General features: G+C 32.6%; 2 protein-coding genes across 7 annotated transcripts; one reads left to right on the forward strand and one right to left on the reverse strand.

Moving 5' to 3' along the window:
* Nucleotides 1–1,149: 1,149 nt before the first annotated feature.
* LOC111299879 (uncharacterized) lies at nucleotides 1,150–17,244 on the forward strand. 3 transcript variants are annotated; one of them, XM_089747834.1, is made up of 23 exons: nucleotides 1,150–1,533; nucleotides 1,824–1,896; nucleotides 2,090–2,680; nucleotides 3,236–3,333; nucleotides 3,434–3,505; nucleotides 3,605–3,742; nucleotides 4,617–4,735; nucleotides 4,826–5,116; nucleotides 6,393–6,480; nucleotides 6,617–6,722; nucleotides 6,809–6,919; nucleotides 7,132–7,295; nucleotides 7,380–7,494; nucleotides 7,991–8,215; nucleotides 8,299–8,486; nucleotides 13,454–13,621; nucleotides 13,764–13,869; nucleotides 14,330–14,467; nucleotides 15,044–15,202; nucleotides 15,278–15,478; nucleotides 15,827–16,021; nucleotides 16,102–16,173; nucleotides 16,868–17,244. In XM_089747834.1, exons 2-23 carry the CDS (start codon nucleotides 1,849–1,851, stop codon nucleotides 16,988–16,990), a joined length of 3,516 nt encoding a protein of 1,171 aa, XP_089603960.1. In that variant the 5' UTR covers nucleotides 1,150–1,533; nucleotides 1,824–1,848; the 3' UTR covers nucleotides 16,991–17,244. The 3 variants fall into 3 exon arrangements, with proteins under 3 accessions (XP_089603960.1, XP_089603961.1, XP_022751119.2); XM_089747835.1 differs by having other exon boundaries at nucleotides 1,150–1,462; XM_022895384.2 differs by having other exon boundaries at nucleotides 1,150–1,221.
* Nucleotides 17,245–17,316: 72 nt separating this feature from the next.
* LOC149513854 (CBS domain-containing protein CBSX3, mitochondrial-like) lies at nucleotides 17,317–27,200 on the reverse strand. 4 transcript variants are annotated; one of them, XM_089747836.1, is made up of 9 exons: nucleotides 25,686–27,200; nucleotides 25,523–25,604; nucleotides 25,005–25,066; nucleotides 24,816–24,918; nucleotides 23,272–23,381; nucleotides 21,302–21,589; nucleotides 21,092–21,217; nucleotides 20,152–20,318; nucleotides 17,317–18,031 (listed from the first exon to the last, which is right to left on the reverse strand). In XM_089747836.1, the coding sequence occupies exons 1-3, from the start codon at nucleotides 25,858–25,860 to the stop codon at nucleotides 25,006–25,008; spliced, it is 318 nt and encodes a 105-aa protein (XP_089603962.1). In that variant the 5' UTR covers nucleotides 25,861–27,200; the 3' UTR covers nucleotides 17,317–18,031; nucleotides 20,152–20,318; nucleotides 21,092–21,217; nucleotides 21,302–21,589; nucleotides 23,272–23,381; nucleotides 24,816–24,918; nucleotide 25,005. The 4 variants fall into 4 exon arrangements, with proteins under 4 accessions (XP_089603962.1, XP_089603965.1, XP_089603963.1 ...); XM_089747839.1 differs by lacking the exon at nucleotides 25,005–25,066 and having other exon boundaries at nucleotides 23,272–23,335; XM_089747837.1 differs by lacking the exon at nucleotides 25,005–25,066.
* Between the last annotated feature and the right edge of the window lie 86 nt (nucleotides 27,201–27,286).

The following is a 27,286-nucleotide window of genomic DNA, read 5'->3' on the forward strand; positions in this document are numbered from 1 at the left end:
ACTAATTAATTAGTAATTAATTAATGGGAAAGAGAATCAGGAGATGGTATGCCAATGCGCCAACCCACCCTCGTAACTTTACTTCACACAAAGGCCTAAGCATGTCTTACCATCTATATTTATAGCCAAATAATAATAATAATAATAATAATATCCAAATATGAAAAAATATATAATAAAGCATGTCACAACTGCTAGGAACTTGTGGCTCCTTTCAATTATTGATATTGAAACCAATCAGTCAATCACTTTAATATTCTCTCAATATAATTTTAAATTAAAAAAAAGCCATAAATTCACTTAATAAGTGTAACATAGTTATATTTTTAATATATATTTATAAAAGATATTTAAAGATACCATATCCGGATATTAGATGAATATTATAATATACTGTTCGTATGTATAAATATTTTAAATTCATAGCCATTATTTTTTTATTCTAAAAATTTGATACCTATACCTATAAATTCAAAAAAAATAAATTTTCTATGTGAGTATGATTAAAAATAACATCTCTAATAGTACTTTAATTTTAAATAAAATCCCTAGAGTCATTTTTTTTCTATTTTTCGTATATAATATCTCTAACTTAGAATATATAAATACTCTAACCTTGTTTTATTTTTAAGCAACTTAATTAAATTTATTTTTTAACCTAAAAAAGCTTGGCTTTTTTTTCTTTACTCTTTTTTTTATTGGTGGGCTTTCTTAGTGATTAAGTCTTATTCAGCGCGGAAAATCAGCGAATCATTGGGGATTACAGCACACTCCCAGTTAGGACTGAATACAAACAGGGGATCCACGTGGGACCCACTAATCTCTCCCTCCCTAAACTACCCCAAAGTACCACAAATTGTGTGTGCAACCAACCCAAACCAAAGACTCCATCCTGAGAAAAAGAAAACTTAAACAAATCGACCGTTATAAAGGGCGCGCTACCGCTTGCCACGTCAGTTTCACGTTAATCTCACACCTCTCCGTTAGTTCTTTGTTTTCGTCCTAGGTTCGGTGAAACTCTCCTGAATTTCGCTTCACAGTTGAAACATTGATTCTTCTTGCTCCAAAAAGAAAAAAAAAAAAAAAAAACCATCTTTTCTTTTGAAGAAAAAGAAGTGATATTTATAAAGCAGAGAAAAATGTTTGTTTGAACAGTAGAACAACACATTATTGTTTTTCTCTTTAATTCTCTCATTCCACGTTCTCCTGTCTCCTTTTTGTGTGAGTAGTTTTTTCATCTCTTCTTTCTCTTTTTTCTAAACTTGATCAAAGTCAAGTTTTTTTTTTTTTTGGGCAGCGACATTTTATTGAGTTTAAGTGATACCCTTTTGCTTGTTTGATCATTGAAGCAAATGGGATTTTAGCAATTGGTTTGTTAGTACTCTGATCAGTGATTGGCATGTGAAGTTGAATTCCCATGATCTGATTTTTTCCGTTTGGTTGATGGGAATCCTTTATTAATGTCAGTGCAAACTTATAGTTCACTACCTTTTTCAATGATTTTCGTCTGATATAAAACGATAGTTAAGCAAAGTGAGGGTTTTTGCACTTTAGATTAATTATATTTTCTCTTTCAGTTTGCTGGTTTTGGTAAAGTTCGAGTTTTATTGTATAAAATAGTGGACTTCTGTTTATTGTTTTTCCTTGTTTCCCAATCTGCTTGGTTGGGAAGATGGATAAGTAAAGAAACCGCATTGGAGTGTACTAGTTTTTTATGAGTGATTTCGTTTGTTAGCTTTTACTCTTTTGCTTGTGTGTCTTGGCTTATTAGTTCTTCAATTGTAATTCCGGTGCTAAATTCTCTTTCAATGGTTGGATTTTAGGTGAAGAAGAAGAAACTATAAGACAATGTTCACGCAAGGCCTTGACAATGATGCACTAAGATGGGTTCGTGAGGTGAGTCAACTCGAATAGATATGTATACATTCATGTATTTATGCATTTGTTTAGGTATTTGGTGCAAACATTTGTTTATGTGAATTAGATATTTCAATGTTTTGTGATGTTAATGTCTATAGTAGTTTTTTAGTTTATAGTGTAGTCTGAGCTGCTGGATGAGTCTGATCTTAATGTTTTAAACTTGTCTTAGGGGGTTGGTGCCAAGAACAGTCATCTTTTCAGTACGACAAGGACTGCCAGACAAAAACCTGATCCCGTTCTTGGTTTAAGAAATGCTGGATGGCACTCTGGATTGCCTCCTTCAGCAAAATTTTGTAATGGCCATTTGGCTCCAAGTGTAATTCCAGTGTCTTGGGGAATACCTGTTAGTGGCAATGATGGTGGTTCAGGATCAGACATGGACACATCATCCGATTCAGATGAGCATGCCTATGACAGGCAGTACTCGTTCATTTCATTGCCTCAAGATAATAAGGTGCCAACTGTTGCAGCTGCTACACATACTGCTTCCATACAGAAATCAGGGGCTTGTGGTAATAGTGGAATTCAGCTGAAATTAGAAAATAGTTGTCAGAGACCAGCATGGGTTTATGGTGGGAACCCAGTTGGGAAGCCTGACACTCAAGAAGAGCAATTTTCAGATTCTGCCAGTAGCACTGAAGTTTCATTTGTGCAGTATAGAAGCAGTGATGGTGTTCCACCTCATAGAGAAGCAAATAATTCAGATAGTTGTTCTTCTACTGTTACTTCTAGTGTAGGTGTTGAAATAACATCTAAACAGGTTTGCATCTTTCAATGAACTTCTTATGGATGCAAAAGCATTTTTGGTACTCTGTGAATCAGTGTGTTTTGATGCATGACTGTGCAAGCATTCTGTTACAACTAGGTTTTAGTATGTCCTTACTAAAATTTGCTTTCATATATTAAGTTCCTCCTTTAATATTATTTTCTTTGGTAAGTTGTTATTCATTTGATTAAGTTGTTTGAATTGCGCCGCTGAAGCTTGAAAGTTGAAAAATAGCACTTGGCTGTTTTTTTTTATCATGCTTAGACCAATTTAGGGACGTGCCTTATTGTATATGCAAGATATGTTGGGTGATACCACCAGATCAATGGGTAGGCTACCTGGGGTTTAACATCCCAAAATGTTACTTCTTTAATTTTCTAATCACTTGATTTGGTTATGGGCCTTGAGATGTCTAAATGGCTTCATTAAGAGGTGCGATCTGGAATTAATAAGATCAAAATAAGATACCACTGTGATGCTCCACTTAAATTTATTGTTAATCCAAAACATTATGCTTTGTGCTGTACTCAACTATTTAAGTGCATGTAGGTTTTTCATATCGAAGGACTGCAAAAAACAAAACCTTCCTACAATGATACCATTGTTCAGGATAACAGCAGGGAGGAGATTCTTGATCCATCTATCAGGTGTGTGTGTGTGTCAGCATCTCTACATCCGGTTGCCTTGCTGTTATTAACAAAAACAAAAAGTATCAAGACACTACAATTGAACAATTATGCGTTACAGGACTGCAGAGGAAGGAGGAGTCAATGAATCCAGTAGTACTTTACCCATTCATCGCCCCATCTTTCATGCAAGGTCAGTTAAATAGCTAAGTTAAGCACATATTGCTCTTGGTTTAGAATTTGCACCTTCATAAAGTTTTAGACAACTGACTGCATCAATAAATTTTTTCAGTGGGCTTGGTCCATGGTGTGCAGTGCTGTCTTATGATGCATGTGTTCGTTTATGCTTAAATTCATGGGCCAAAGGTTGCACAGAAGAAGCTCCTTACTTCTTAAATAGAGAATGTTTACAGTTGCGAAAAGCATTTGGGTGAGTGCATATGTGAAAGTTATACATTGTTTGTTTTGAAAGTTATACATTGTTTGTTTAAGGTTAATATGTGATAAAAACACACCAGGATAACTCTTGAAATGGAAACTAAGATCCATCAATGAAACTGCTCTGATATTGAAATTCTAATAACTTGATCTGCTTTCTGGGATAAAAATATGAAATATTATGCATATTAGTCAAAATGGGGTTAGAAATAAGGATTGATGGAAATGGAACAATGTTTGGACAAACTTACCATGTGATAATGCTTTTTTGGTTAGTTCCTTGCCTGCCATTCAGAACATGTTACATTCACTGGGAAAATTTGCAATAAGGGCTAGTAATCACTCATGATTTATCAAAGAATCATAGAGGGGATTTGATTCTTGGAGAATATTTCATCTACGACCTAACCAACAGTGTATAAGTCATGGTTATTTATGAAATACTAAATATATATAGGCTTTCTTAGTTTACTGTTTCAGGAATAACTGGCAATTATTGCAGTGGTTTGCCTTGAATTTGTTAATTTTCATTTAGTAAATAACGATTTTTAAAATGTGCTAAATACTTGCAACCTGATTTATTGCATCTTAATCAGAACACTTAGATGATCATGCATTTGCATGCAATAATATATGTGTGTGTGTGTATGTGTATTCCACCCATGCATGCCTTCATTTGTGCATCTATGCATGTAAGGTTCAAGTTTTGTTGTCTGTATTTGGCTAAGTAGTATACTTACATGGTACTTCTATATTACTAAGGTCAGCAGGTCTTATTACTGCTTTATGGTGTAATGCTTGTTGAACATAGTATTTTGCTTCATGCTTTGAATACCTATCTCTGACTATTACATTTAAATTTCTAGTCTACAGCAGGTACTTCTGCAACCAGAAGAAGAGCTGTTGGCAAAACAGTCTTCTGAGTTAGTTAGTGAGGCAGCTGCTCCTAAACCAAAGAAGACCATTGGCAAAATGAAAGTGCAGGGTATTGTCGTGTTTCCTGAAACATTCCACCAAGTCTTATATTTTGCATGTTGAAGCCTTTGAATTTTATCATCTTTTTTCTGTTGGACAGTCCGTAAAGTAAAAATGGGTTTAGACCCTCCTCCTGGCTGCAATCTTGCTATTGTAAAGATAGAATCAATTCATCAACGTTTCTCCAAAGTAAACTCAATGTTATATTCTGGATGGGAAGCTCTTAAGAAAGTTCGTGTGAGGCCCAATACTCCTGCAAATGGTTCTCTTTCAAGGCAAAGCCTAGCTTATCTGCAGGCAAGCAGCCAATATATAAAAGAGGTATCCAAGCTCTTGAAAACTGGAGTGACTACTTTGCGCAGCAGTTCGACATCATATGAAGTAGTTCCAGGTATTTAAACCTTTTTAGTTTTATGGTTTAAAATTTAGTATTACTAACCATTTTTTTTTGCTTGAAGTAGTTAACAAGATTAAACTTTTAATTCTGTTTATTCATTTGAAACTGCAATCATTTGCTTACTTGATTACTCTAGAGAAGTTTGATCTAGATTAGATATCTGCATCTTTGACAGTGATTTGGAAATCTGCTGTGATGAGACAACTACCGTGACATGGTTCGAAAATTGGTAATTAGGGTAATTATTACTCTTGAACATATCTTAGGTCTAGACAGTTCATTGGGTTCAACATTCTTTGCTAGGTCACAGAGAGAATGTATCACTAACATTAATGTGGTATGTCTTTAGAGTCGCTCCATAAATTCAATTAACCAATGTTCTGGTCTATGAAGATTAATAGACATGTCAAACTCATCTCTTCTAATGATCTCAACTATTGTTTGGATGTGCTTGGAACCAATTATATGAATCTTTGGCACTATCAAGGAGAAAAAGTTAACTTTAAGAAATAACTTGACCAGTGTGAAATGCTGTGTAGGTATCAACAGCAGCTATCCGCTACAGCATCCTGTGGCAACTTTTGTATGCATGTGAGTTAAAAGGAGCAAAATGCCACACATGTAGCTATTGAAACATTTCATTCTGAATGTTTAGATGACTGCCTTTTTTCCTCTATTTAATTCATTGACAGGGGTGCAAAATAGATCCTGCTTCTAATGATTACAAATTTAAAGTTATAGTCAGCTCTCTGATTTCTTCCTCATAGGGGGCTCAAGGATATAGGTCTTAGCTGCATCCTTATTGAATCAGATATTTTTTTTCTATTAAGCCTTTATTTTACGAAGTAAGCAAAACTACACAATATTTGGAGATATCAGAACGAAGAGAAAGTACTTTCTCAGGCCTGCCATCACTTAACTTTGTACTTTGTACTCTAGCTAGTTGAGAGTAAGAAGCCATTAAGGAATAATTTTTTTTGCTTTTTTAAATGATAACGAATAGGAACATACACCAACACATGATACCTTACATTTAATGATCTTAGCAAGGATGTGGTCCTAAACAGAGCACTATCTGCGTAATAGGATCTATTTCACCGCTAATCACAAATAATTGAAAAAGGCTTAGGTGGTTATTGTTGTTGATGATAATGATGATGATTGGTATCAGAGAAGAGGATGCGATTAGAGGTGTATATTCTCTTTATGGTTTGATTTTGTACTTTCCTTTTTGCACTATCTAACTTAAGGTGATAATTGTAATTCTCAGAAACGTATTGTTGCTTTTTGAAATTGAAAAGTTCAACTGAAGAGGATGTGATCAGAATGCAACCAGGATCTAGTGAAACTCATGTGTTGTATGTAGCTCCTCTGCCTCTTATATCTCTTTGCCTCCCTATCCTTTCCCTTCACTTCTCCAAAATCTTACTCTCATTTTTTTTTCCTTGCTACATGCTATGCGGAAAATTTCTTTCCTGATATTTTGCAACACAGCTTACCTGATGGTCTTGGTGACAATTTGATTGTCAAAGTTCATGACTCCAAGGGGCAGTATTGTGGTCATGTCCTAGTACAAGTGGTTTCTATTGCTGATGACCCTGTAAGGATTTTTTGATACTACCTACTCTTTAAGGCTTAGGTGGAGGCAGATGGTTATGCTGAAGTTTTAAAACATTGGTCATGCAGGGTGACAAGCTTCGGTGGTGGCCATTATATCAGGAGCCAGAACATGAACTTGTTGGCAGAATTCAACTGTATATACAATATTCAACCTGTCAAGAGGAGAATAATCTCAAGGTACATGTAAAATGTAATAATCCAATATATTTTAAAATGACTCCACTAAAGGATTTTTTTTTTTTTACATTTTCCTTTTATTTAACTGGTAGATTTAGAGTTATGAATGTCCTGGATGCTAGCTATCGTTTTACTCTTTGAATTAAAGCATGATGATAAATAACAACTATGCAAGAAATGACACTAAGAGTAAAATTTCCTGGTCTTCGCAGTGTGGTTCTGTTGCAGAAACTGTGGCATATGATTTTTTGTTGGAAGTTGCAATGAAGATTCAACACTTTCAGCAAAGAAATTTGTTGTTACATGGCCCTTGGAAGTGGTTGGTGAATGAATTTGCATCATACTATGGAGTATCAGATGCATATACCAAGTTAAGGTACGGAGTTGCACTAGAATGCCAGTTGATGCTGCTATCATTGGGAGTTTTAAATTGCTTTTCTTTCTTTCATTTTGGTTGCAGATACCTTTCTTATGTCATGGATGTGGCTACACCAACTGAAGACTGCCTTACATTGATACATGATTTACTATCTCCTGTGAAGGGCAATAGGAAGAACAAATTAAGTCACCAAGAGGTATGCATGCAGTTTGAGCCAAGTTATTTTATAATTTGAAATGCTCTTTATTTGTTTCCAATGCCATGCGTGTCTGGTATTTTCAAAATGACTGGTCATTATCTTCTTATGTAGTTGTGCTAATCAGATAGTATCTACTCAGAAAAGGGATTGTCAAACAGGTGTCATATTTAATTCATCTTTTTCAAGTACCTTACTAATTCTTATTAGTTTGGATCTTCTGATTCACCACCTAATAATAGTCACTGACTAAAATGTTTCTTCAATTTCCATCTTAATTTTAATTTAGTTCAGATGTGCCGCCTTCAATTGTCATTTGGATGCATCTCTGTCACATTTTAATTTTCATCCTTTAATCTCGTAACTTGTAGTTGTTGAAATTATACAAGGACACATACATATAGACATTTGCATATTACATGTTTCAGAAAATATATGAACATATACCAACTCATTTTTTTTTTCCTTATGAATATAATGCTGAAATATCAATCAGAACCGCATCCTAGGGGAAGTTGAGGATCAGGTCCAGGAGATTTTAACTGTGATCTTTGAGAATTACAAGTCATTAGTTGAATCATCACCATCAGGGATGATAGATGTTTTCAGGGCTGCCACTGGATCACCACCTCCTGCCCTGGTCCCTGCTGTGAAGCTCTATGGGCTATTGCATGATGTATTAAGTCCCGAGATGCAACTGAAGTTCTGCAGATATTTTCAGGTATAAGTGACTTATTTCTTCCAGTCATTGTTTCATATATTCCTTTTGTTTGTTCCCTCTATGAATTGGCAATAACCTTGCAGACTGCTGCAAAAAAAAGGTCAAGAAGGCACCAGGCTGAAACAGATGATATTTTGAGCATTAGCGGTGGTGCATTGATGGATCCCATGACTCTTTCAACTTCTTATCAGAAGATGAAAATTTTAATTTTGAGTATCAAAAATGAAATTTTCACCGACATAGAGATCTACAATCAAAATGTTCTTCCTAGGTGAGTTTTCTCCTTAGTTTAGGAGATCATATAACATGCAAAATAATTTATTATAGTTCTGTCGCAATTGGCTTTTCTTCCACCCTCCCACTTGTTGATCTTTTATGACTGTATATGTTCTTATATGTGGTAACTTATTTGTGGAAAAACTAAGAAATTAAACTGTGTGGAAAACTAAGAGAAAAAACTGAATGTATATTGAAAAACTGCTCATTAAAGAATTATACAAGAACCTTAGGTTTATATACAACTAACTAGGGGTTAAACAGGAAACTAAATCTTCCTAAAAATTGATCTTATAATTGAGGGATTGTCTATCCTAATTTTTTGTCATTAATTCTAGGGATACAAATACTTAATTCTAGAGATACAAATATAAATATACATATTACAATATTACAACCAGCTGTAAATAAGTGTTTTCCTACACTCTCCCTCAAGTTGGTGAATAGGTGTTTTCCATTCCCAGCTTAGAAATAATTTCTTGAAATGTTGCACTGCTGAGACCTTTAGTCAACACATCTGCAAGTTGACCCTTGGTTGATACATAAAGTGTAGAAATCAACCCACTATCTAGTTTCTCTTTTATGAAATGCCGGTCTACTTCAATGTGTTTTGTTCTGTCATGTTGCACAAGATTTTGCGCAATGCTTATTGCAGACTTGTTATCACATTAGAGTCTCATTGGTCCATCCCACTTGATCTTCAAGTCTTCTAGGATAATCTTTAACCATAATAGTTCACAAATTCCTTGAGCCATTGCTCTAAACTCTACTTTAGCACTTGATTTTGCCACCACATTCTGTTTTTTGCTCCTCCAAGTCACAAGATTACCACCTAAGAAAGTGCAATAGCCTGAGGTGGATCTTATATCAGTTACTGAACCTGTATAATCAGCATTTGTATATGCTTCTAGAACTAGCCCCGAATTTCTTTTGAATAAGATACCTCTCCCAAGATTGGCCTTCAAATAGTGCAATATACGGTAGATAGCCTATAAGTGCACTTCTTAGGACTATGCATAAATTGACTTACCACACTCATAGCATATACTATATCAGGTTTAGTATGTGAGAGATAAATGAGTCTTCCAACTAATCTTTGGTACATCTCTCTATCTACAGCAGCATCTTCATTAGCTTCTCCAATTTTATGATTAGGATCTAGAGGGGTATTTGCAGGTTTACATGCAAGCTTCCCAGTTTCCTTTAAAAGATTCATCACATATTTCTATTGTGAGATGAAAATACCATGTCGTGAGTGAGCTACTTCAATTCCTAGGAAGTACTTCAATCTCCCTAGCTCTTTTATCTCAAATTCTCTAGCCAAACACTGTTTTAGAGATTCTCTCTCTTTTTCATCATCTCCAGTTACAATTATATTATCAACATACACTAATAGAATTGTGACTCTCTCTTAATCAGAGTGCTTGATAAACAATGTGTGATCTCCTTGACTCTGTTTATATCCCATTGCTAGCATCACTTTGGCAAATCTCCCGAACCAAGCCCTAGGAGACTGTTTAAGGCCATATAAAGCCTTTTTCAGCTTGCATACTTTGTTTGCTTCTAGATGACCTCCAAATCTCGGTGGAACCTTCATATATATTTCTTCTTCCAAATCACCATGTAGAAAAGCATTCTTTACATCAAATTGTTGAAGCTGCCAATTGTAATTTGCAACCAATGATAACAAAATCCTAATTGTATTCATTTTGGTAGCTGGAGCAAAGGTTTTCTGATAACCCACTCTATAGGTTTGAGTGTAGCCCTTAGCCACTAACCTGGCTTTATATCTTTCAATAGTATCATCCGCCTTGTATTTAACAGTGAAAACCCATTTACACCCTACTGGATTTTTTCCTTTAGGCAACTCTACCAGTTCCCATGTCTTATTTTTCTCTAAGGCATCCATTTCTATTTTCATAGCTTGCCTCCATTTCTCATTGGATAATGCCTCGGATAATGTAGTTGGAACAGAAATAATGTTTAGGCTCATAAGAAAATTTTTGTAGGATGGTGAGAATTTTTCAAATGATACAAAATTAGAGATTGGGTATAGTGGATGCTTAGTACATTCTCCGGTTCCTTTCCTAATGGCAATAAGCAGATCATAATCACTAGTTATAGTTTTAGGAGATTCATGCTCATTTTGAGAAACAAAGTCAAAAACTGTAGTTACCTCATTTCCAGAATTAGGATCAGGTTCTTGGACTAGCACTGGTTTAGGATCTAGAACTTTTCTTCTTGAGTACAACTGTAATTCCTTTATAGAATCAAGAACAATATTATCCTTTGTCGCATCTTCTATATTTGGAATGAGTTTAGACTCAAATTCAATATTTGACTTGGGCTCAACAAAAACAGGTTTCAACTTAAAAGAATTAATGCGTGAAAATGTTGAAGAAGAGGACAAATCAAGCAAAAGGAAGTCTTTATCCTTATCTTCCATGAATGAAGTCTTCCCCTAAAGATAAGGTTGAGTAAAAAATGGTTAACTTTCTTCAAAAGTGACATCTGCAGATACATAAAATTTTTTGGTAGGAGGATGATAGCACTTATACCCTTTTTCAGTTGATGAATACCCCACAAAGATACACTTAATCACTCTTGGATCCAACTTTTCCCTATTATAACTGTGAACATGAACAAATGATGTACAACCAAATATCTTAGGTATGAGGTTGTTTGTGGTATTAAGGTTGGGATAGAATTGTGAGAGTAGTTCCATAGGAGTTTTAAATCCCAAAACCCTTGAAGGTAACCTATTTATAATGTGTGTAGCAGTAAGAACAGCTTCCCCCTATAAGATTTGGGTATATTTGCTTGAAAAAGGAAGGCTCGGGTTGTGGCTAGTAAATGACTATTTTTCCTCTCTGCCACTCCATTATGTTGTGGAGTACTAACACAAGATGACTCATGGATAATCTCTTTTTTTTGGAAATAGGTGAATAGACTCTGGTTGAAATAGTCTCTTACATTGTCAGGGTTAATCTCTTGATTCTCACTCCAAATTGATTTTGGATCATGTTTTGGAAGTTTAAAAACACACTATTCACATCTGATTTGGATTTAAGTAAAAAAAATCCATGAGACCTTGGTACAATCATCTATGAATGAAACAAACCATCTTGCACCAGAAATATTAGGAATTGTAAAGGGACCCCAAATGTCACTATGAATCAGGTAAAAGGGAGTAGAACTTCTTTTGTTACTAATTGGAAAAGACACGTTTGTGCTTTGCAAGTTCACAAACATCACAATGAAAATCTTCAACACTTAATCCTTTGAACAAAGAAGGAAACATGTTTCTCAAAATTCCAAAAGAAGGATGTCCAAGATGAAAATGATAAAGCCAGATTTTGTCTTTATTGGAAGATTTTTCAGATAGAAATGACAAAAGTAAACTATTCTTGATATTACTTGTGTTATTTGACATCTCAAGATAGTATAGTCCATCATTCTCCTTAGCAAGTCCAATCGTCTTCTTCGAACTCCGGTCCTGAAATTCACAATAAAAGGGATAAAAAGTCACTTTGTAATTCATATCTCTGGTAAGTTTTTGTATAGATATCAGATTAGTAGACAATCCAGAAACATGAAGAACATTTTTGAGAACAAATGAGGGATTAACTTCAACATCTCCTAATCTTGCCACTGTAGTAAGTGAACCATCTGCAACAACAATTTTTTTATTACTAGGACACAGGGTATATGTACTAAACTTCTGTGAAGAATGTGTCATATGGTTTGTGGCTCCTGAGTCAATGATCTAAGAACTCGTAATAGGCTTAACTGCGACATTTAATCCATGAGAACTAGAAGCTTTACCTGAACTAGAGACCTTACCTAAGGAACATACCACAGTATGCTTTTCAAGGGTTTTCAATAGGTTTCTCAGCTTTTCAATCTCTTCTCTGTCGAACTCTCCTTGTTTCTGAGATATCTGTAGTACTCCGGTGATTTTTTCAGTTGACATTTTCTCAAATTGGGTGGTAGTGATATCTTTTTTTGAACTGAAACAAGTTTTAAGATATAACCGGAAATGACTCTTAGCAATGAAGGCTAAAGAAGGGAAAAATAGAATGGCTATAAAGGCCTTAACAAGGTTCGACAATGAAGGCCTAAATAGGGTTCGGCAATGAAGGCCTAAAATAGAAGTCAGCAATGAAGGCTGAAAATTTTGCTTCCCAAGAAGAGCCTAAAGCTCTGATATCATGTGAAGAAACTAAAAAATTAAACTGTGTGGAAAACTAAGAGAAAAAACTAAATGTATATTGAAAAACTACTCATTAAAGAATTATACAAAAACCTTAGGTTTATATACAACTAATTAGGGGTTAAACTAGGAAACTAAATCTTCATAAAAACTGATCCTATAATTGAGGGATTGTCTATCCTAATTTTTTGTCCTTAATTCTAGGGATACAAATACTTAATTCTAGAGATACACATATAAATATACAGATTACAATATTACAACCAGCTGTATATAAGTGTTTTCCCACATTACTTACACGTATAGCTATTTACTCAAACTTGTGAGCAAAAGTTGGATATGGTATCTGTCTGAAAAGGGTGTGTTCAGTTTTTTTTCATTTTCCTCTTTGGAGGGTAAAGACTCCATATCCATGCCTACTTTGAAAATTCATGGTAACATAGCATCTAGGGCTACCTTGTATCTGATTAGCCTTAAATTTAGAAACATTAGTTTGAAAAAAAAGACAAAGAAGATGAAGAGTTTTTTTTATGAAAAGGAGCAATGTGGATTATTCAAATTGGTTCAAGGTGAAAGATTAAAATAAGGAAAAAGGGCTAAAAGTGGAGGATTCCAAGCTTTTAAATGTTTTAAAATTGCAAAGTTTCAGTTGTCACCTCTACTTTATATGTTTTCTGGCTTTGTTTTTTGACTGCTTGATTCTTCTGTGCTAATATCTGTTGATGCACTCTATCTTGAATTTTTTGCAGTTTTATAGACCTTCCAAATCTTTCTGCACCCATATACAGTGCAGATCTTTGCAGTCGATTACGAGCATTTCTTGTTGCATGCCCCCCTCCTGGCCCCTCTCCTCCTGTAATAGAACTTGTCATTGCAACAGCAGACTTTCAAAAAGATCTGTCTTCCTGGAATATTAAGTAAAAACTTTTACTTCTTTTACCTCATAATAAACATAGATAACAAAACTTGTATCATTCTTGTTTCAATCTATAGTTTTTATTGTTTTTAAATTACTTTCTGTTGTTTTCAAGTCTTATCTGATCTTATAACTTTTTGCAGTCCTGTAAAAGGGGGAGTTGAGGCAAAAGAGTTGTTTCACTCTTATGTAACCTGTTGGATTGAAGAGAAGCGCCATTATTTACTTGATTTATGCAAACTAGATAAGGTACAAATTTTATGTTGTGGACTTATTAACTGCATTATCATGTTGATGGGAAATGTCATATCTAAGAAAGGTCATATAATGTTGATTCAGTTCTATTTTCTAGCTTGCTTTTTTCATTGTTCAGACTAAGTAGCTCTTGGGCACGTGTGCATCTTTTCCTTTTACTTGCTTATGGGACACTTGAGAAAATCACAATCGTATTGCTTGGAATATAATTTGTGCTCCTTATATTTTACCCTTGTTACTTTGAACTTTTATTAATTGGTGGTTTGATCTAATCAAGTCATAATTTGGTAGCAATCTATTTACATATGTGTGTGTGTGTGTGTGTGGTCATACAAACTGCTTAGACTAGAGAATTGCCTAGCCAAGCATGCATGACTGATTAAAATTGATTGCAAGTCAAGTTTTTCTAGTTTCCCCCCTCAATGACAATTTTCTTGAAATTGATTGCTCTTAGGTTAAGTGTTCTGGTATTAAAACACCACAATCGACAACTCCTTTCATTGATGATATGTATGATCAGCTAATGGAGACATTGAATGAATATGAAAGTATCATTTTCCACTGGCCAGAATTCACTATCGTCTTGGAAAATGTACGTTCCTTTTCCCTGTTGTTTAATTATGATAGGTTAAATGTTCTTAGATATGAACACTTATGGAGCACAGAGATGGCATATAGAATTCGAAAAATGAACTCAAAACTATTGATATTTTATGCTTTTTTTTTTTTACTCGGATTTGGTGGATTACATATTATGTTAATATAATTTGTTGATACTGCTGTAAACATTATGGAATACACATAGTCAGGAATATAAAATTCATAAAATGGACACAAAACTACAGAATAACTTGAAACGTTGTTGGCATGACCTTAGTGGTTTTCAGGGTTTGTTGTTTTGATATTGAACCTTAACTCCAGGTTTCAGCATGACGGTTCTGTTAGGTTCATGCTTAATATGTTATCTTACTATTATTATGGCATTAAATTCACAATTTATGGCAATCCATCTTTTTTGCTAATTAATTCGAAATTACCTAAAGAAGTGTGATTTATGAGTTATGGAGGTTGATATGAGCAACCTTATTGTGACTGTTCTTGTTTACGTTTATTTTGCTTTATGCTAAATGAACCTGTTATTTTCTTTGGTACTTGTGGCTATGAAAAGGCTATTGCAGATGTTGAAAAAGCAATTATTAAATCTTTGGAAAGGCAATATGCTGATGTTCTAGCGCCACTGAAAGACAGCATTGCTCCTAAGATATTTGGCAAATATGTTCAGAAATTCACCAAAGGAACAGCTGGCACCTACATTGTTCCAGACGAGGTAAAGTTCTGTTTATATGTTCTGCTAATTTGTGCTGTTTTATCTCCTTCAACTAAAGAAAATAATTATTTTCAGTTGGGAGTTCTTTTGAATTCCATGAAAAGGATACTTTATGCATTGCATTCCAAGGTAGAATCCCAGTTCAAAGCATGGTGTTCTTGCAGTCCACCTCGTGGAACTGCAATCCCAGGAGAGTGTCTCAGTGAAATTACGGTGATGCTAAGGGCCAACTTCAGAAACTATATTCAAGCAATAGTGGAGAAGCTTGCAGAGAATGTGAGTATCCTCTAGAATGCAGCAGATGCTAATATTGGTCTATTATCATGCTTTTGGAGACTCCTACAATTAGTGATTCTCAAGTCCTTTCCATAATAGTAACTTGACTTATGGACCAAACGTTATTATGATCTGCTTGCTTAAGTTTTCATTTTCTCTTTTCCAACTTGTTTTTTGGGTAATGGTGTCAAGGATGACCATGCCAAGTCATTGGATAGATGGATGCATTTGCCAATGTTAATATCCTGGACATATATGAAGGCATATGTATATACTTATTATATCCACACATGAATATATGTTTTTCTTTATTAAATAATTTCTTATGCTTTCTTTATATTTATACAGACGAGAGTTCAAAGTGCAACAAAATTGAAGAAGATAATCCAAGATTCTAAGGAAACTGTTGTTGAGTCAGATGTAAGAAGTCGAATGCTGCCTTTGAAGGATCTCCTCATAAAGACAATAGAAAACCTCCATTCAGTCTTTGAACCTCATGTGTTCATAACCTTATGTCGAAATTTCTGGGATCGGATGGGGCAGGTACAAGTAGCTAATATCTGCAAATAACTTTCCTGAAATCTTTAACACATTTACAATATTATGTTCTCTATTTTTCACAGGATGTACTACACTTTCTGGAAAATCGAAGAGAGAACATGTCCTGGTATAAGGGCTTAAGGATTGCAATTTCTGTAAGTCTCACTTTGGCCGATTGACATTCCGTATAAAACTGGATCCCTTGGTTGAACTTGGCATTCCATTTTGATTTTAAGCAAGTCACTCAAACTTTCATCACCATCAGGAAAAGTTTTTGGATGTTAATATGAAGTTCAAGTATTCTGTTAAAGCTTTGATATAATTAACATAGATAATAATATTGCATTTTTATAAAATGGGTATTAGAGAGGTTGACAAGAAGATATTGAAAGTGCAGTATCCGATTGCATTTGTAAACTATTGCTGCCTTTTTTTCTTTGGCATGATTTGAGTAAGAATAATGATGAATTCAGAAGTTGAAATAGCTTAGAGTAATCATGATTGTGATATCGGCTGCTTCAAGGAGAAAATTATTTATGTATGGCATTGGTATATCAAAATTAAATATTGTTTTATATTCTTATCATGTGCAAGCATTAAAATGTTTAATAACATCTTATATTTTCTTGCTAAACTTTGCTTGATTAAACATATGATTGATGAAAGTTCTTTTTGAATTTCTTATTATTATATCATTCTACGTCGCTTCCAAGGTTTTTTTGTTTTTTTAATTATCATATTAAATTGATTTGAATATGCTTTTATTTTGTCATTTTCTACATTTAAATCTTTTCCCGTTGTTCATCAGCCTCTGCGGTTTATATTATTCATATCGTCACTATACTGCAGATTTTGGATGAAATATTCGCATCGCAGATGCAGAAGTTGCTTGGGAATGCACTCCAGGAAAAAGATTTGGAGCCACCTCAATCCGTGATGGAAGTGCGTTCTATATTTGCAAGGATTCTGTAAATTACAAAGAACAACCATAACTCTACTCTCCTGTACAGATAAGTTGAAAAGAGGAACTTGGTTTTTACATTCTTACACAATGCTGAAGCGAAGACAAATAGCAGAACTGAGGAATTATGATCAGTTTTCAACAACTTGAAAAGGTTTCACTACACGGCCTTGGTGGTATAATGGCACGGGGAATCATGATCTTGTCTTCTTTTTTCTGTCATTTGATTCTGAAACTTTCCTGGTAATGGTACGTGTGTTTTCCATCTTGGTGCTTTCTGACATCAAACCCACCAATGGCTCTTATAGAAATAACTTGCACGGCGAGACCATACACAAAAATAGTTGGTCAAGATACCCAAATTCCACAAATATAAACTAAACTAATGGACCCTAACTTTCAAAAATATTTTAATGTCAATATAAAAAATAATATGATAATATAATATAAAAATGATATAAAAAATAAAAAATGACACGAATTAAATTTTTAATGAAAATTATACATAAACTTAATAAAAATATATATTTTGTATTTTTTATGTTGATATAAATATATAAATTATTATATCTTAAAAATATAATTACAACTTGAACATATGTCTTTGTATGGTCAACCTAACCTTTTTCTGTGCTGCAAATTCATAATTTATAAATGAATTTCATAGAAATAGAAGGAGATAATTGAATGAATTAAATTGGCAATTCAAAAACTAAAGGAGATGACCAAATACGTTGTAAACCACATAAACGATTTGCTTGAATTTTTTTTTTTTTTTTGGGGTGTGGGGTTGGAATAAATGGTGTATCCATTGTCCAAGAAACAGTAATTTTAATCACATCCTTCAACTATTTACAATTCAAACATTTCTCTACTCAATTTTTATTTTTTACATAATTCTTTATTTACATTATGGGTCCAAAAGCAAGGACTTTTAGATGCGGAAACGGTGCCACCGTTATCCTAAAAATAATCGATGACTGGTGAGCAACAGGTGGCTGGTGCCCCCACGATCAGTGTCCCCAATCTAAGGCTTATTCGGACATGTTCGTCTGCCGACAAAGAGCATTAAAGAAAATGCAAAAAGTTTTAGAGATTTTCGAAAGAGAGTATGTGAAATAATAAAAGAACAAGTTAAAGACAATCATTTAAATTAGGAGTAGAAATTTATTGTAATTAGGTTTAAGTGTCTAATAAATTATGGGCTTGAATTTTTAAATTTGATTGGTGTTGTATTAATTAAATAATTAATATATATTTAATTAATAACACTTGATATTTGACATTTTAGGCATGTGCAATGGAATAAATAAAATATTTTTTTATTTATATTATATAAAGTTTAATTTTACTACTCAATTAATTAAGTTTATACAAAATAAACAAATAAATATGAACAAATAATTAAATCTATATAAAACAGATAAATAAATCTGTTTAGATAAATAATTTTTAACTATTTAAAAATAAATAATTGTATTCATTCAAAATAAATAATTATGCCTATAAGATAAAAAAATACTTGAATTATATAAACTCTTCTTATTTTTTTTACAAAAGACACGAAATAATTCTCAACTTTCCTTGTTTCTTCAATTAATTCAGATTTTCTTTTATAAAATTTTATTATAAAAAATCTTATAAAAGTTCGGTCATTTCATAATATGCTGATGAAATTTTGGTAAACTGATTTCATAAATACAAAATATAGTCAATCATTACTTCATTGTATTTTTAAAGTTTAATATATGTAACCTTTTTGTATAATTACTAAATAAATAATACGATGAAGATAAATAAAACTTTTTTAAAAAATGACATCATTGAAAATTTTTAAAAAAATTATAAATTTATTATAAGCAATAATTTTCAATTTTCAATTTTTATACTAACAAAAAGTACAACTCAACTTAATTCTATCACCCAAAAAAAAACAAAAAAAAACTAGAACCTTTTTAGCTCTTGCCTGATTGCTTTTTGGTGTCGCATTTGGATAAAGATGTTTGTGAATATATATATATAATAATTAGGAATGATATCAAATTGGATCGAGATAAATTTTTGTTCACTTCAAATTCAATTTAATTTTATAATCATAAAACTTTTACTTGTATCCAACCTGAAATTTTTAAAATTTTTTTTATCCGAATTCGATATTATATAAATCGTATCAAATATGATCCGACCCAAAATTAATAAAATATTATTTTTAAAAATATAAATATATAAATTAAAAATTAAAAAATAATTTTTTATATAATATCGGATCATGTCGGATCGGATCGAATTTACCTAAAACTTGAATCCGGCTCGAACCTGATTTTCACTTATTAATACCCGATCTTACTCAAAATTCGATTTTTAAAAAGAATAATTGACCCTATAATATCGGATCAGATTAAAAGCCATCAGTTTCGAGTTAGACTGTCAATCCTAGTAATAATTCAACAATCTAACGGCGAACAAAAGAAATTCCTTCAATAACTATGGAATTGGAGACTGTTTGGCAGTTGGCCTTTTATTATTACTGGGTTTCAAACCCGCAACTTCACTTACGGGAGTAAAATACAGTTGTATGTTACTTTAAATATTAAAAAATGAATAATAAAAAACAAAAAGAGTTTTGTCTAAGTTTAGAGAAACAAAATACAAAACGCTCTCCAAAAAGCAACCATTTAAAAGAAAGAATTGGAATGGAGTTCCAATTTAATATAAGCAAGAAAGTTCTCTTAAACCTTATATAATCTCAAATAGTTACATTTAATGTTGTGAGTAAATCACCTTAACGTCAAGTGCCTAGTTCCATTTTCAGAAAAGAAAAATCTTAAATCAACCCAAGAGACACCAGTAAACCTTGTAGCCAAGAAACATACCATCAAGGGCTAACAGTACATAGAACAAAGAATTCAGCCAATATTAAAGGAAATATCAACTACAACATGTATTAACACATGATAAAGTGATAATAATTCATTCAAAGCTTAGCGTGACAGCTCATTATGTGAGTTGCAAAAACGTATAGACACAAAGGTTAACTCTAAAGCAAGCAAACATGTGTTAAACTTTAGCCAAAACTTTTATGTATACCCCAATTGGTCTGGTAACTAAGAGAACATTCTTCAGGCTTTTACCATTGTTTTCTGAATCAATGTTTTATGAAAAGAGAACATACCCCATCTATGTTTTCTGAATCAAAATCACTTTCGTAAAAATCATCATCATCTTCCTGCATGTTGCTTGTACCATTGTTATTGAAGACTTGATTGCTTGAAAACTTCTCTCACGCCAAAGATGCAACCATTCACTCATAAACTTCACCGATTCAATATTGCCACACACCTAAAATGCATCAAAGGAGAAAAAGTTAAAAATATGAAATATAATATTACTTGCCTCTACCCATCTCCCTTTTAGTATCAATAGCAGTTCAGAACAGACAAGCTAATAACATCTCACCTTTGTGGCATTTTTTGGCGGGTACTTATCAATACATAAGCTATTATCAAGCTTGATACTGCAACCATGATAACATGGCACAAATTTGCAACTAGTAACATAATGAAAAAGATCTTGCTTAGTAGCATGGCAGAATTACATACGCAAAGGCAGAATCCATTATAGCTAGCAACATTTTTTTTTTGTACAAATAAACTAAATTATTATTACTATGGCTAGTGGTTGCAAGAGTTTGCACCATTGAACTTGACCATAAAACCAAGGAATATATCCACAAAGAAATCAGGATATGTTAAATCCTATATAGTTGCTTCTTTATAACTATTAATGTTGTTTCAAGAGTGCTTTAATCGTAAAACATTTTCTTGTATTATGAAATAAATTTTCATCTAAGTTGCAACATTAAAAGAGTTGGGTGCCACAGCTCAATATATATGCATAAAGCTTTAGTGACAGTATTTCTTTTCTTTTCTTCTCCACTTTTCAAAATTCTCTTTAGGTAAATGTTTCAATCAAGATGGTTCAATGTTTAAGGTTCTTCGTCGGTAGTCACATAGTAGTGCAGAACTACACATCTGGCTCTAAACCAATTAGATTCTAAATAACGTCATATTTTAGAAAAGTTTTAAACTAACCAATATCAAAGACTCAAATACCTTTAATGGCTTTCACCTCTTCATCCATCGCTATAATAGCTTCATCATTTTCAAGCATTCTTCGTGTTCTGGATCAAGTATTGGTGAGGTATAAGAGCCGTGAAGGTCCTCTACTATGTAATCCAGCTAAAGACCAATGTGAAATTTAATCAGGTAAATCAGTAATAATATGAATAAAGATATAATTATAAGGCTAGCTCTCAATGATACCTTAATAAGCTCCCTCTTAAAAAGAATGTGGTAATGTTTCTGCCAGATTCACCGTATTCCCATTGTGGCAGCAAGGAAACCATAAGCTATCCCCAAAATAGCAAAGATAACAACAAAAACCGCCACCAATGCAAAGCATGCTTCCATAGATGCAAGAAAGCAATCTAAGATACCCTACTCATAACAGCAATTCTGGCATCCAGCCATGCGTGGATCATTGCTATTGAGAGAGTAACAATGCAATATGAGCCCCAAAAATCCAAGCAAAACGAAGAGGGTAAGCACCCCCTATAAAACATAGAAAACACGATGAGTTTATCATCCTATTACAACTGAAATTGGCATATACTGCTAAAACAAGCATTAAGCACCATCAATGGACAAGGGAATATTAGACGTGGTGCCTTCAGAAAATATTTTATACAATAGGAAAAAAACAAAAAATCAGGGAAGCAAAATGCAGCAGATTAATTAAATAAAAAACTTGAAGAGGAAAAAATGGACAATGATGGGGAAAAGGAAAGACTTGATAGGACTCTAACAACAACTTTACAAGAGATCTTTTCTTTTTCGTATTTTAATTGCAACATCGAATCATCTCTTGTGGGTGAGAAACAAAAATAAGATAAGGACTAATGAAGAGAATGAGTAAACAAAGAGAACATAAGGGGAAAAAAAAATCCTAAATCCTCTATTTTCCGCTGTCCCCTCTCTTTTTTCAACTTTTAGACCCTTCCTCCTTTCTTTTCTTTTTTTTTTTTTGCCATATATCCTCAGCAAATGATAAATTTCTTTTCAGTTTTTATTGAATAGATGTCACACATGCCTCCTTTTAGGCTATTTACTTTTGCTAGTTTTGTTCCATTATAAATATGTATTATCCCCAATTTACCTTCAAATTCGTTTTCCAGATAATTAATAGCTGTCCACCAAATCTGAGTTTGGGGACAGTTTTAATAATAAGTTATAGATTATAGATAGGGGGAGAAAGCCATGATGCATATAATGGTTAAGACATTTTCTCTTAATGTTAGGTTCACTTATTTTTTATAATACTTACTTAAGACATGCTACAACATATGCAATGAGAACTTCAGTTGTTTTTTTTTCACAGTTTTCCTATACATAGAAAATGTGCAAACTGAATAAATTTGCAGCAAAAGAATAAAAATTATATTAGTAACTGTCAATTTTTTACAAATAAAGATTGAAAACAATCATGCAATATCTCCAAGTAATTAAGCACCTCTAATATAAATGAATTATACATATATAAACTTTGAATTGCATTTAGAATGATTTGTCATGTCAATTATGTTCAGGCATACCTAGTCTTTAGCTTAAGTGCAGATGGAATGTCAGGATTGATAAAAATACTTGAAGCTAAACATGGTACAGTTGATAGTTGTCCTATTTTTTTGAAATGTAATAGAACAATGTGCGAATTGTATATGGAGGAATATGGCTGTATGTTGCCTAAAATAGAGTAACCTATTTTTTTGTCTACTGAATGGGCGCATTTTTATCTATTAGATGGTAAATAGTGTTTGAAATTTAAAATGCAATATCTTACGTATGAATTTTGTGATGATCATGGCCATAAAGACAATGATTGGTTTATTTTCATTTCCTAAAAACCGAACTTCTCTAAAGAGGTGTACAAAGTCCTCCCAAACTGTGCCATTTATTAGATCATTCATGAGGCAAACATGATTTGTGAAAAAAAAAAAAATAGAACAAATGTCTATATGGAAAAAAAATTGAAGTTGATTAATGTGATTGATAGACGTAAATAACAAAAACAATTAGTATGACTACCCATAGTCACCAAATTACTAAAAACTATGGGTAGATTATAACTTTACAGGAAACGAAGATATAGTTCAAGATTCGAGACAACATTACTTTAAATCTATCCATTCAAGAACCATATAAGTTGCAAAATCAAGCTAAATCAAAGAGGTGCTCACTACTGATCAGCTTACAGGTCTTTCTTCCTCTCAACCTCTCAAGAAGAACATGTGAGCCTGGTATCTACAACAATAATATTTTTAAAAGATACCACAACCAATTACATGACCTACATAGGAATAAATCTCATCAAAACAAATAAATAATTTATTGAAATTGACCTACTGCAAATGCATGAAGGAAAATACTTCCCATAAATTCAGAAATTCAATAAATAACTAAAAATTTATTATGACGTATGATTAAGTGGAATAACTTGATTTAAAGTAACATCTACTTGTTTGAATATTTATAGCATGCATCAGCCAAAAATTAATTATACCAGCTACCAAACTTTCACCAAATCAAGCAGATTCAATATAAATCAAGCCAATCAAATTCTCTCTCATACAATAAGTAAAATAAAAAAATCCTTAATCTAAAGAAGCTAAAACATGCAAAATCATGGGAAATAGTAAGCTGAAATTGAAAATTTGGCACTAAAAATTAAAAATGTTAAATACACCTCAAACATAATCTTGATTGCCAAATTCTCCAAACTCCACACGTGTACACCACTATAATGAAAATCATCTTGATTGCAAATGATCAATAATAAAGCAAAGACATCATATTATACTAGGGGATAAGGAATCAAATTACAGATTAATTAAGTAATGTGAATCACAAAATGATTTCTCAAATATCCAAAATATTTAGGAGTTATATAGCTATAAGAGTTGAAAGAAAGAGATTCTGCTGTGATCCCTCAAATTAGTGCTTTGATAACATTTGCCTAAATTAGGTGCCCACTTTTGATGAAAAATTTTCATACAACTGTTGAAAACAATAAGAAATATTCTTTTATCTATTTTCATTTTCAAGTGGCAGCATGATATTTTTTACATAAAAATGATAAGAAGGGTGCAAATTATTATAGTAAGGAAAAAATAACTATAACAAATGAAATGAGGTTATTCCCATTAGCAAACAATAATATAGAATTCATCTCGTTGATTGAAGCGTAAAAGATCTCAGGTCCAATAGATAAAAATTAGATTGCCTAACAAAATTTTATTTCTACTTGGCTTTAAAGAAAATTAAGGGAAAATGAAATTGCAAAATTATTGTAAAGAAAAAAAAAAGAGGCTGAATTATGTTGTTGTTATCAATTTGTTTTTTCTCATGTTCAACTGTGGTGTCTTCAAAGTCTTCCAGTCTTCTATTTTTTTAGGAAAACTTTCATGGTCTTGTTTTGTAATATGCCATACCAGACTTATCTGCATCATTGTTTATGTGACAGGAAAATACAGGAGTCTCAGATGAAGATTTTGTCTCCTATGTAAATAAATTGTATGAGGTTGGGGTTTCCCTTGTAGGAGGTTGTTGTAGAACTACTCCAGATACTATCATTGCCATATGCAAGACATGTTCACATAGATCGGCTATTGCACACATTCAGAAATTAATTACAGCAGCTTGATATTATTTATGCAACCAGGATGCTGAGGTGCCTTAACTTTAAGTTTCTACTTCTTTCCCAATTTTAGTCTGAAGAGAATACCTGTCACAAGCTTTGCCTAACATCTGGTCTGAATTGCTTCTGTATTATAGCTGCTGAGATTTTGGTTTCCTTAAGGGCATGCAGCTTGTATCAGTTTCTTGATCTAAAAAAAACAAAACATGCAAAATCAAGGGAAATAGTAAGCTGAAATTGAAATTTTGGCACTGAAAATTAAAATGTTAAATATACCTCAAATATAATCTTGATTGCCACATTCTTCAAACTCCACATGTATACGATATGAGAATTGTCTTGATTGCAAATTATCAATGATAAAGTAGATACATCATATAATATCAGGGGGAATAAGCAATCAAATTACAGATTAAGTAATGTGAATCAGAAAATGATTTCTCAAATATCCAAAATATTTAAGAGTTGTATAACTGCAATTACTACAGAGAAAAAGTCAACACTTTTAAAACTTTCATAGCACTAATATCAAAAAAAAAAAAAAAGAATATTAAAAATCTCAAAATAGTTAATTATATGTGCTTCACATATGTTTTGTCCAATTTTCTCTGAATAATAATATTGCTCAATAAATAACAGAAAATACCTAGCATGGGAAGATTTATAAACATGAATTTTTTTCCATCCCTTCCACAACCTTGTAGGTACAGAAAAATTCTAAATACTTCATTCATTCAAAATTTAAAATGTCTTGGTGCCTAATTGATCTTATAAAGGTATAATCGGTTAAATACCTCTCCCTGTGGTGATACCCGCAATTGACTTCTGCACCCCAGGATTTGCAACCACCAAGGCACCAACATTGTGCTAAGTCATCTGAAAAGAAATGAACTAAATAAGCATGCATATCCAGTATTCAATGACAGTTTTGAGATTTTATGAAAATCATAGAGAGACCTATCGACTTCACAGCATTGTAGACAGTGTCATCTGTAGTGCACCAAAGCCAAGAGCAATCTGCATCTTTACCTTTTGCTTTCAAAATGTCAGCAATAGTGGTACTCTCAAAGCCATGCTCTTCCATACGAGCAGATGAATCCGATTTGAAGAGGAAAAAAGTAATGGGTCGCATTATTGGATTGACCACCTGAATGTGTTGCAAGATCGCATTTTTTATAGTATTTCCATGTAAAAAAAAACGTTTGAACTACCCCTTCCATTCTACCAACTGTTACAATTAATTAGCTACAATTAGCGCGTGGATGACAAAGCACTGACATCAAAACCCAAAAGCTAAATCAGAAAAAAAAAAAATTCACATACATTGACCTAATACCAAGCATTCAAACTTTCAAAGCTTTATTCAAAAATATAAAACAAAAAAAACCTCTCCTTCACACTGCATGTTCTGATCAACATGCAAAAGTATATCAAAAACAAACTTTAATTTAGGAGTCAAGAGCTGAAAAACTAAATTGGTTTCATATTAAACAAAAAAAAAATTGAAAAATGACGTTTTTTTTGTGTCTTTTTTCTTTGGCTTCATCAGCTTAAAATACAAAGAACCAAAGCCCCATTTTTAAAACTTCAGAACTTCTGAAAAACCCGAATATTGCTCCACAATTGTTGATAACAATGGTTAAAAGAAAACCACTCTTTCTCCTTCATTTGTTTCTCTCTCTATATTCCTCCATTATACTCAAACAAATAAAAAATCTCAAAATAAAAAAATGGAATAATATGAAAAAATCAAACCGATCGGTGAAGGCATTCAAACTGTAAAAGAAAGGAAGTAGAATGAGAAAGAAACTCTTTTTTCTTCTTCTTCCTGTTCTGTCACATTTCTTCTCTTTCAGCAATCTACAGCCTTTCTAAAGTTACATCAATTTTTTTAATTTCAAAATTACCCCTAAAATTACTTTTCAACACAAACATGAGCTGGCCTCTTAGTTGAAAGAAGGGAACGGCTTTTATATTATATATAGATTATTATTATTATTATTATTATTTGAAATTAGCATCCCAATCAAATGAAAATTTCAGATATTTTCAGTAAAAATCGTCTTAGAGATAGCAACACCGACATTTTTAAATTTTGAAATGAATATATAAACTATAATTGCTGGTGGTGTTTTTGCAGAGGATGTCAACGTGATGGGTATCAAATGGGTTTTTTTTTTTTTAATATAAAATTCAAATCTCATTTTAAATCAAAATTACCAAAACCTAATCTTAAACAACTGCTCAGCCATGCACGATTCAATCGCAGATCACCAATTTCATGTTCAGAATTGTGAATTAGTTGTGACTTATGACTATAAATAAACAATCATAATTTAACGATATAAAAATCTTAGAAATTCTTAATCCTGCATGCACGATTCAATCGCAGATCACAAATTTCATGTTCAGAATTGTGAATTAGAGGAATAAGTTCATGTAAAATTTGAGTATTTATGGTTATTCAATTTTGATCAGCTACTATTGTTTTTAGAAATCAAAATTGTAATATTTAAACTGAAAAACTACAGAAGATAATATCTTAGGCTATACTTAAT

Source organism: Durio zibethinus, chromosome 18, assembly GCF_047325235.1.
Source record: "Durio zibethinus cultivar Kanyao isolate XHJ-2024 chromosome 18, ASM4732523v1, whole genome shotgun sequence".
Lineage (NCBI taxonomy): Eukaryota > Viridiplantae > Streptophyta > Magnoliopsida > Malvales > Malvaceae > Durio > Durio zibethinus.